The sequence below is a fragment of the Thalia democratica genome, unplaced genomic scaffold (assembly GCF_965202585.1).
Source record: "Thalia democratica unplaced genomic scaffold, ktThaDemo2.hap1.1 HAP1_SCAFFOLD_1467, whole genome shotgun sequence".
Classification (NCBI taxonomy): domain Eukaryota; kingdom Metazoa; phylum Chordata; class Thaliacea; order Salpida; family Salpidae; genus Thalia; species Thalia democratica.
Window position 1 is genome coordinate 1,704 of NW_028140323.1, and position 11,125 is coordinate 12,828.

General features: G+C 29.5%; 1 protein-coding gene across 1 annotated transcript; it reads right to left on the minus strand.

The window, feature by feature from the left end:
• Positions 1-6,989: 6,989 nt before the first annotated feature.
• Positions 6,990-10,034, minus strand: LOC145848498 (leucine-rich repeat transmembrane protein FLRT3-like). The gene is made up of 3 exons (XM_082953925.1): positions 9,224-10,034; positions 7,813-8,834; positions 6,990-7,143 (listed from the first exon to the last, which is right to left on the minus strand). The coding sequence occupies exons 1-3, from the start codon at positions 9,989-9,991 to the stop codon at positions 6,990-6,992; spliced, it is 1,944 nt and encodes a 647-aa protein (XP_082810051.1). The 5' UTR covers positions 9,992-10,034.
• Between the last annotated feature and the right edge of the window lie 1,091 nt (positions 10,035-11,125).

The window sequence follows — 11,125 nt, forward strand, 5'->3', positions numbered from 1 at the left end:
TTTTAAATTTACTAAATTTACCATCACTAAATATAATATATCTTAAATACGTAGTTACAAAAAATAGCATATATATTAGGGTGGAAAGCAAAGAAATAAATTCGATCTACCAAAAACTTTTGTTTGAAAAATGAAACAGTATACATACCAATTTAAATAACAAGTAAACTTTTATTTCTGCATATATACTGTTTTGTAAACACTAAGATTTTCAAGTAGAAAAAAAAAATATATATGATTAAACTTCACTTAATCTAACTTAAGTATTTTTTAAATAGGTTTAAAAAATGGTTCTAAACATCTGTGTACATTGGTGTGTATAGTAATTAATTTAAATTGCACGCAATCCTTCTAAAATTTAATATGTATTAAATGGAAAATAAAATAAACCTATTTATTATTATGCTATTTTAAATGTTTTTGTGCACACTTAGATATGAATTACTGTGATAAAACATTTATAAAAAAATTTAGGTACTAATTACATGATAAACAAAATACCTGAACTATACAGAATGAAATTTTAGTTAATTACTGTGCATTACATAGAAAGCATTTGCGTTTAGTTTGTTATATAAATAACTAAATAAATGTTATATAAATAACCTACTGCATCCAAGCACTTCTTTTTTCAGCTAATAATTTACAGATGCAATAAGAAAGTTATTGTGAAACTGATAAAAGATCACTTGTCAAATGCTAATCTGTCTTTTTAACATTTTCAAGTTAAAGTAATAGAGTCTTTTAGTTGTTTTAAAATGTTATTCAGGGACTTAAAACGATATTAATCAATCAAAACCAAATTCCCGAAAATAAATCACGAACATTTATTTTTGCTCAGCGGGCCACATTTAGTAGCACGCGGGCCGCAGAAATTTCTCTCGCGGGCCGCATTCCATTTAAAAAAATAACGTGCTCGCGGGCCGCAGATTTACCCTTCGCGGGCCGCATTTGGCCCGCGGGCCGCAGTTTGCCGACCCCTGTTCTAAGACATAAAAATTAAATAGTTTTTAAAGGTATGTATAATTTTTTTAGTTAGTATATAAACTGTCATTAGCATCAACCGATTAAAAAATAACTTTAAGTTTTTTATTAGTTATATATGCTCATTTGACTGGGAACAGGTCTAAATAGCACAGGTTACTAAATTGCACGAAGGGACTAGATTGCAGGACAACAAAATTGCAGGAATGCATAAAATTGCACGGAGCCAAATTTGCACGAGGCCACAAAATTACTCGAGAGAACAAAATTGCACGACGACAATTTTTTACCAAGGATCAATTTTGCACGAAAGTAAGAAAATAAAAAAAAAATAAAAAAATAAAAAATAATATTAATAAAAAAATTAATAAAAAGAAATAAAAAGAAAACAGCTACTTACCGAGGGTAAGGGTTAGGGGTAACAGTGATAGTAAAAAAAATACAAAAAAAATAAAAATAAAAATAAAAATTATATAAAAAGTAAAAAAAAACTATAACAGTTCACTAGGGGTAACAGTGATAATAAAAAAAAAATTAAAATTAATACAGAAATTAAAAAATAAATAAACAGTTTTTAACCGGTGCAAAAATGTCTCCGCTCAAAATTGTCTGCTGGAGCAAAAGTGTCTTCGTGCAAAAGTATCTTTGTGCAATTTTACTTCTCGCAATTTTGTGCCCTCTTACAAATTAGTCTTCGTGCAAAAGTATCTTTCCGTAATTATGTGCACTCGTGCAATTTTACCCCTCGTGCAATTTTGTACGCTCGTGCAAATTAGACAGCTACTTCATTTGACTAATTATAAAGCGTAGTTCTATAAATTGACTTAATTAAGATTAAATATCATAAAAACAAAAATTAGTTACCACTGTTTTTTATTAAGCTAATTTTTTTAATCTATATCGGAAATCTTTAAAGTATTACTTAACAAAAAACTGCTTGAAATATTCCATCTATTACATACATTACATAAATACGTAATAAACTGATAAAAAACAATAATTAAATAGTCTAACTAGACTTATGTAATGTAGTCACTAACAAGAAGTCAAGGACCGACTTACGGTGACAAAACCAAGACCCGAGTTCTGATTGCAAAAGCTAAAACAAGTTTTACAATTCAGTATTTTGATGCCTTATAGCTAAAATTGACAAAATCTTTTTTACCATATTATTATTTGATTTTTTAAAACTAAAATAATTAAAAAAAAACTTAAATAAGTATTTTTATCAACTTTTTAAACTAAAAATGTTTGTATTTTTTTAAAGACATAAAACCTTTCATAAAGTAAACATTATATTTTTTTATTTATAATTCTTTACTACTTAAATAGAGGTGTGTAAATTAAATATTTTTTTCACGACCGGTTTCGGTTGCAAAAAATTGCGACCTCTTCAAGCAAAATAAAGTATTAAACTGTACATAACAATGTAAGTTATCTATAGTGTTATTAAAAAACTTGTTCATGCGTAAAAATCTAAACAAAAACTACTAAAATATTACATATTCAAAAATTCAAGCATGTCAGAGTATAATTAGTTAAAATTGGTACTAGTTTTAAAACAAATTGAATTTACTTAATATTGGTATAATAAATCAAAAAAAATGTTAACAGCTTTTTTTTTAAAAAGTTTAAAGGATTACTTAACACTCTGCACACCTCTATTTAAATAAGCTCTTTACAGTTCAGTAAATTGAGCAACCTTTTTTAAGTGAGGCGAATAACTTAACAAAATTTTACTACAAAAATTCATTCTTACTAACTGATAGGAATACATTTTTTAATACTTTTTTTTATAGTGGTTATGCTTATAATAATATCTATTTAGTTCACTTGTGTAACTTGAAATTATTACTTTCGTTATAAAAAAAATGTACAAATCAGGGGTGCACGACTATTCAAATTCGGACTATTCATATACCAATAATTCAAATTCTAAGAATAAAATTGAAAGGGCCACAAATAAAAAAGTAATGTATATTTGTCTAAGATAAAAAATACATATGTAGGTCATATTAATATCTACAAGTAATTTTTTTTCTTTTTGCAAAAAATTGCATATTTTTTGAGATATGGCTTAAATAAAGTAAAACGATATTTATTTTTAGTATTTTGAAAAATATTTAACATTTTGCAAAAAAAAAGGGGCTTGTAGATATCAAAAAGATCTACATTTGTATTTCTAATTTTTTTCTAGTTTATATTATTTATTGAGATATAGTATTTTGAATATTTTTTTAAATAAATAAATTGTCGAAATTTGAGTTGTCCGAACTTGAATTGTCATGTAACCACAAGTCAGCATCAGTCGAACAATAGTTTTTTATTTTAAAATAAGAACTTCTTTTTGAAAATTTGGAGAGACCAGGGCGGAGTTCCCGGAAGCAACGGTCAGCCCTATTTTATTATGGAACGTGTCAACCTTTAAAAATTTTCAGGGGAGCATCGAAGTAACAATGCTCTAGAAGGCTGAATGTTATCAATGTGCTATATTTTATATTTATTTTAAAATCAAAGCTCAATGTTTGAGATAACAATACAAAATAAATTATGCTGTAAAAGGCTTAATAGCAAAAACTGAAAAGAGGTTACTTGCTTTAAAAATAAATAAGTCTTAAAGCTTTATTTCATGTTGTTGTATTTAATTATCGGAGTTTTAGATGTCTGCGTTTAAATTGTCAAAACTGTTGGGTTTGAAATGTCCGAGTTTATATTGTTGGAATTCAAAATGTTCGAACTTCAATAGTCCGAACTTGAGTTATCGAAATATAAATTGTCTGAGTTTTAGTTTCAAAGTTTCAAATGTTGGAAAATAGATTGACTGAATTTGAATTGTCGGGTTTCGGTTGTCCGAATTTGAGTTGTCTAAGTTTGAATTGTTCGAATTTGGTTTGTCGGAACTTGAATTGTCCGAGTTTGAGTTATCAGAATTTGAATTATCGGAATTTGAATTGTCGGAATTTGAACTGCCCGAATTTAAATTATCATGTAACCTGGTAAAAAGTTAAAATAGTAAAACTTTAGATTATGTCAAATATCCGTATTCCCGACATAAATTGCACAAAATCTTTTTTTTTTCAGATTTCAAATTTTGCAAAGCAATAATTTATTTGGTAAAAATAGAAAGTATAGTTTTTAATGTAAACAGTTTTTTATATCTTTATCTCTTACTTTAATTAATTAATTTAGAAATGAGTGAAAAGTATAAAAATTTAAAATCATTAAAACCGAAGTACTAAATACAACTATGATACATAAATTTAAACATACTTGTAGAGATTAGTTAACTAATGTCAATATAATTACAGAAACGAAAGATTAATATTAAAATAATACCAGAAAACTTTATTTAGCAAGTTAAATTACTTAGAAACTTATGTTTTTATGTAAATAACTTAATTTATGTTGAAAAGGTTTCATTTAAATTGCAAACTCTAGCTATCTTTGCTACAAGTATTTTAGTGAGTACATTTTTCTAAAGTAAATTTTAATTTTTTGCATAACTTTTGTTTAAAAAATCTTATTTATTCTAAATAATAATTAATTATTAAAACACTTAATACTACTTTTTAGATTTTCAAGTTATTTTGTTTCAAATTTTACTTAAGTTGCTACTTTTTAAAGCAAAAAGGCTACCCTGATTATAATAAAACTTATATAGTAAATTCAAAACAAAAAAAAAAACACTGTAATAGAAATTGAGAAGTAAAAATAAAATATAAAAATATGAATCATATAATAAAAGAAAAAATAATCATTGAAAATATTTTAAAACTTCAAAAGTTACAGAACATCTTTAATTTAACACAAAAAATACATAAAAGCCTGTCATTTTTAAACAGAATGAAAAAATTCAAACAGGCTCAAGTTGGCCTGAAAGTACTTATTTATTATATAAATTGTATAATATATAAGTTATAATATGTTAGTATAATATGTTATTATAATTGAATATATAAAACTTTATTCATTTTTACTATGTTGTTTAAGTATATTTATTTTCAAAAGTTTAAGTATTTTTTCTTAGAGAGTTATATTATAGCTCAAACAAAATGCACCTAATGTAAATACTTCATTTTAAGTATCTTATTAGGGACAAAATCTTAGTTAAGTTAAGATTAGATAAGTTCTGAAAGGCAAAAGTTGATATAATAAATGGAAAAATAGAGTGTTAAAAAAGTTAAATTATGTATGATGATGTTTTATTTATTATAAAGTAAGCTATAGATGTTTCCTAAAATAGAACCTATTTTGCCAACATTTGCCATACTTGCCATACTTGGTCATATTTTGCAATAATTACCATATTTTACAAAAAAATATCAATACATCTACGTTTAAAGTTTTTTTTCCATGATAAGATAGTTTAAATTTACTAGTTATTATTAAGGCTAAAAAGCATAAAAGTTAAAGAACTTAAAGTCTTAATAACATTTATACGTAAATTACTATATTAAAACTATATGATTAGTATATTAAAAGTGTTACTGCACAGACCTACTATAAAACTGTTTTAAATACTCAGTTAAAATTTTATTAAATTATTTTGAGATCCGCTTGTTTTATAGTAGCTATATATAACATCCATATGTCTACGGCAGTGTGCACAGAAAATAATTTACTGTACGCAGAACTTTCAACGAAAATTTGAAATATATTTTAGAGAAGTTATCTATATTATCTTAGATCAAATCGCTGGTCGGCCTAAAAGTCAAAATACTTGGTCTGCGAGGTACTTTAAGCTCAAAACATACCTATTAAAAAACAGTAAAAAGAAAAGTTTTAATGCCAATAGCCTACAATAAGGTTCTTTAATAAATAATTACTTGCTCTAAATGCTTTACATTTGCTTATTTTATCAAACTTTTTTTGTAAGCGTTTTAATACACTGAGCTCTTTTATACAGTGCGGCCCGGAAGTAATGTTTTCTAGGAAAACTGGCCCGCGAGTTATATAAGACTGCCGACCTCTTTCTTAGATAATTTAAGAACTTTTTTCGTGTTTTCTGTTGTCTAGTAACACATACATTCGAACATACTCAATAAACTTTTGTGAAAAAAATGCTTACTAATTTATCTTAATAAAGTGCACAGATGTTTCATATAGCTATAAACTGTGCTTATTTTTTGAAAATTATGACAACCACTGATTAAAAAGTTTTTAAACTATTTTATCATAACATCATACAAAAATATTGTATTTTTTCCTAGTCTTACACTAAATACAGTTATAATAATACTCAGTTCACTAAGAAATTTGATCAGTTGCTTAGTAAAACTAAATTAAAGTTTCAAATATAAGACAAAAAATACGTTTACGTCAAATTCATGTTAACATGTAAATTCAGTTTTAATTTTCGTTAAAAGACCAATACTTATTTAGCATAGATTGACTTGCAAATAACTATTCTAAACTTTTTGAAGTTTAAGGTTTTCTTAAGACTAAGCAATAAATTTGTAAACTGTTATTTATAGTAATTTTACAAATTAAATATTCATTACAGTCAAATAAATAAGAAGGCTTTAAAAAGTTTTGTTAAAATGAAAACATCAATATTCTTTAACAACTATATTTTAAAGTTTCAAGTTTTGAAACAACTAATCGTAAAATTAAAAAATAAACTATGAAAATGATTGCTGATTTGCAAAATCTTAAATTTTTCTAGAGAACACATATAAATAGTCATTGTAAAGTATAATGTAACTTATAATGATTGAAAGAAAAATAATGTATAAAAACTTAATAAATGGTTTTAAAATTGCAGAAATAATAAAACAGTAAACTAAGAAAAAATTTGAAAAAAGTTGTTAAGTTTAAATCACTTTTTGAAAACTATTCTTTAAAACTCTATATTTTAGCACTGTTTTCTATAAATCCATAAGCAAACGACTAAAAATAAAATAGTAGATTATCATCTTTCTAATGTAAAAACACTAAATTCATCTAAATAATTAATTGTGTTTTTCTTAACTGCAAAATAAAATTTGTTTTTTTAAATTTGTACTTCAGACAACACAGTCCTGACCGTTACTGTACAGTTTGCTGTAATCCTCCTGAAAATTATCCGTATTCATCATCATTGGAGCGTCGAGATGATCGTACAACTGTGACGTCACAACATTACGAGTGTCGTGATTGTTTGATTGATCTCTGCTGCGTCTGATAGTTAAACTGGCTTTATTATTTTTATATAATCTAGTAGATAGTTAAACTTGTTGTGATATGTTAATTACTTTTGTTCTGTTCCTTTTCTAGAAAAACTGAATATAACTTAAACTTAATCTAAGCATATAGAAAATTAGAACAAAAGTATTCTCAGGATGAACAAGTTTTGTATTTAAGATAAAAAAATAATCTTTATTATTAGTTATTATTAGTAATATAAATTATCTTTATAAAAATAGCAAATAATAACAATATGTATTTGATATTAAGAATTTTTAAACTAATACGCCAATTAGACTTTTACTACTGAATTACAAACAATGAATTTAGTAAGTGACCTTCGACTTTGGTAGCTTCTTAAAGAACCTGTAAGTAATTTTCATATTTGCCGAGCTAGCATATTTTATTTAAAATATGTTTTTTAAGCAATCCTTAATTTTAACTATTAAACTATTAAATTTTCATATATGTTCGGGTAAGGTGAGTTAAGAATAAGAGTTTATGTTAAGAAAACTAAAAAAAAAAGTGTAAAACTAATTTTGATGACTAAGCAAATATGCAAACTAGTTACAGGATTTTGAAGCTTACCCTTTGACTAATGTAAATATTTGGATAGACTTCAATAAAATTAAATTGGATAACAAAAACATTCAAACAACAAACCTTGTGTTGCCAGACGAGCTCTGAACGTTTTTATCCGAAACGTCGCTCGTCGGCTGTATGACGTCATAATCGCGAAACGTGGTCACGTGAGGTCGCGGGCTGGTGCTTATCACCATGTAGGCGGTTTCCCTCGAAATGTTCTCTTCCGCCAATGAGCGACGGAATATGGGAGTCAGGTAATTCCCCTCTCGGTTAACTTTTCCCGGGTTACTCCCCCTTTCCGCGAAACTCACCCGAGGCACCAGGTAGTTTCCCTCGTCTGAAATCTTCTTTTCCCTCGCCGCCTCGTAATACTGTATGGAGTCAGTTTCGTCGTGGGGGTTTTCCCTCTTGAGCTCGTGCGAACGCTTGACGTAGTAGAAGACGGCGACTAGCGATGAGGTGAGGAGAAACGATACGACGACGACAAGTATTAAGTTGACGTGCCCTCGGTCGTCGCTTTCCTTCGAAGTTTCGTAAACTTTTACTTTGGTTCTCACCGTGAAGCACTGGGAAGCGAGGACTCTTTCAACTGTTTGGTCGGATTCGCAGACGCACATGACGTAAGTGGCGTTCGAAGTCAGGTTCTTTATTCTTATTGTTTCGTCCTCTACCAAATCTCTTGAAGTCGAGTCGCCGGTCATCAGGCTCTCGGCCCTCAATCTCTGGTCGAGGCCGTTTTCGGTATGAGCTCTACCGACAAAAACTCGAGTCGAAATGAAATCCGGGGACTTCCTTCTTGGTTGCCACGACAACGAAACGCTGCTTGATGACGTGTTGGTGACTATGACGTCATTTATGAGCCAGTGTCGGTTTTCGCAGTTTTCAGGTTGCAGTTCTACCAGCGACACGTTTGCCAGGTATTCAGGTGTCGCGCACTTGGGTTTTCTGTTGCTGGGGAACTTGTTGCTTAGCAACCAGGAAGCGACGTACCTGACGTGGCAATCGCACACCCACTGGTTGCCATGTACCATCGCCATTTCGACGTTGTCCAATGAACCGTTTTCGGCGGCCTTCAGGCGATTGTGAGATAAGTCTAAAACCTAAAAAGATGTAAAAATTTTAAACAACTGAAGGACCACTTTTAGTGTGTTTTTTAGTATTTTCAAATAAAACCAAATACAAACTATTTTATGTAATTATCAGTATGTACTTACTCATTGTTTAGTTATTGTTAGTGAAGCTATAGTTTATCAAATCAAATTTACAATTGTAGCTCTTTTACTAGCAGGTAACTGTAGATAAACACATTTAAAAAATTACAATTTAGTAAAACGTTTATAAGGTTTTTATAATTGAAAACTGTTCAATATCAATACAACACAAATTGATAACAACTTGGATATTTAATGTTAAAGAAAAAAACACAAGCAAAGCAACACAGGTTCATTAAATTTTAAAGCAATTTTCACCACAACTTATTAATACAAACAGATACCTGCATGTTACTCAGCTGCCACTCAGCGTGCAAATACTCGACGTTGTTCCTCGACATGAGCAGCTTGCTCAAACTTCCGGGCAGCTTCCGTGGCACTTCAACAATCAGGTTGTTGTTCAGGTTGAGCGTGTTCAGGTGGTTCAGGTTCGCGAACGGGTGGCTTTCAATTTCGTGGATCAGGTTGCCTTCCAGGCTCAGCACCCGCAAGTCGGTAACGTTCAGGAAGGAATTCTTCAGGATTTTTCTTATTTTGTTGTTTTTCAGGTTTAGGAAGACCAGGCTGCTCGGCAGTTTGGCAGGAACGTTCTCTAAATCGTTGCTTTCAAAGTTCAGGTGCTGCAAGTTTTTCAATTCTCCAAAAAAGCCCCCTCGCAAACTGTAGCCCGTGAGGTTGTTGAAACTAAGGTCTAGCATTTTTAGATTGTTCAGTTTCGAGCAATCTGAAAGCGTTGTGATTCTATTTCCGCTGAACTCTGCCACTTCCAACTTCTCGGGCAGGCACGGCATTCTTTCCAGCAAGTTGTTGTTGAAATTAATGTCTTTTAAATGTTTAAACTCAAGCAATTTATTTGCATCAATCTCGCTTATGTAGTTGTTTTGAAGGAGCAGTTTCTCCGAAGTCTTCATGACGTCATCGGGTATTCTCTCCAGCTCCCTCTCGTGGCAGAACGACCATTTTCTCCTCCCGTCGAACCGGCACACGTCACAAAGCGTCAAGTGTGACGTCATAATTACGATGAAAAGCTGGTGTAAGGTTTTCATTGCGCATGTGGCTTTCCATACCGTGATATGTTTCAAGTTGGTAATTAAAATAACATCTGAGATTTTTTAAACAATATTGAGTCTTTTTTTTGTTAAAACTATGCAAAACATAATTTATAAAAACTAAAGCGACAATTAGTATTAGCTTAATTTGTATTTAAAAAATTTATGTACGAATTTTTTAGTTGAAATATGTTATAAGGCTGTGGTACTAAAGAAAAGCATAAAATTACATCATTTGTATTTTTCATTTCATTGCACTAAACTAAATGGCAACTCTTACTAAACATACTAGATGATTGAATCTTGTATGTCTAGCAAATCACTACTTTTAAGAAATTGATGTGCAAAACAGTTCATTTTTATCAAATATAATTTACGAACTAAGAGGTAAAAGTCATTAGAGAAACACAAAAAATCATTACAATTTGAACACTTTTAATCAATATTAAATGTCATTACAGCAACTTGCTATCAATTAAGATTAACATTTTTAACGCGACAGTTTACGTATATATTTTTAATAACAACAGGTTTTAAACCGCCGTTAACCTTGGCAAATTTCTAACTAATTAAAATTTGAAAACGTTAAACCGACGGCTAATCCGCAAAAATGTTGTTACCGACAACAAACCAAGAACCTGTTTGTTTATTAAGCAAAAAAAAAAGCTAGTTTTTGACCCAAAAATGCTTATTAAGTTACAGGCACCAACGGCAAAGTGTCATTTAAGCAAGTTTGTTTCACAACTTTGCAACTTTAACCTCATTAAAGCGGCCCGAGTATAAGCGCAAATAAACAAATTAGTTTAGATCGAGGGTGTGTGTAGCAACGGTTTCGCATGGCAACGCTTTTGCATGGCAACAAGCACCGTGAATAATTCAGTGCTGTGTTGCTTGGTGATTTTTCTTGTTGCAAGTTAAACGGTCGAACAGAAACCGGATGTAAAATATTGAATTTGATTAAATAGAGTTTGAAGTAATTAATTTATCGAGCGTGATAGAGTTGAGTTTGAAAAGATTAAATTGAGTATATTTTAACATTGTAGTTTTTGTATAACATAGTTTAACATGTTTTCCAGAATTTCAAAAGCTATTAATTTAAGTTTTTAGCACGTTTAAACAGTCCTAAATTAA

What these genes read in the sequence shown, in the direction of transcription:
- LOC145848498 (XM_082953925.1), bottom strand. Translation starts at nt 9,991, where the DNA reads ATGAAAACCTTACACCAGCTTTTCATCGTAATTATGACGTCACACTTG. An exon ending in TGAGTAACATGCAGGTATCT is followed by an intron (nt 8,835 to 9,223) that starts GTTTGTATTAAT and finishes ACATCTTTTTAG; the next exon opens with GTTTTAGACTTATCTCACAA. An exon ending in AGCTCGTCTGGCAACACAAG is followed by an intron (nt 7,144 to 7,812) that starts GTTTGTTGTTTG and finishes TTTAACTATCAG; the next exon opens with ACGCAGCAGAGATCAATCAA.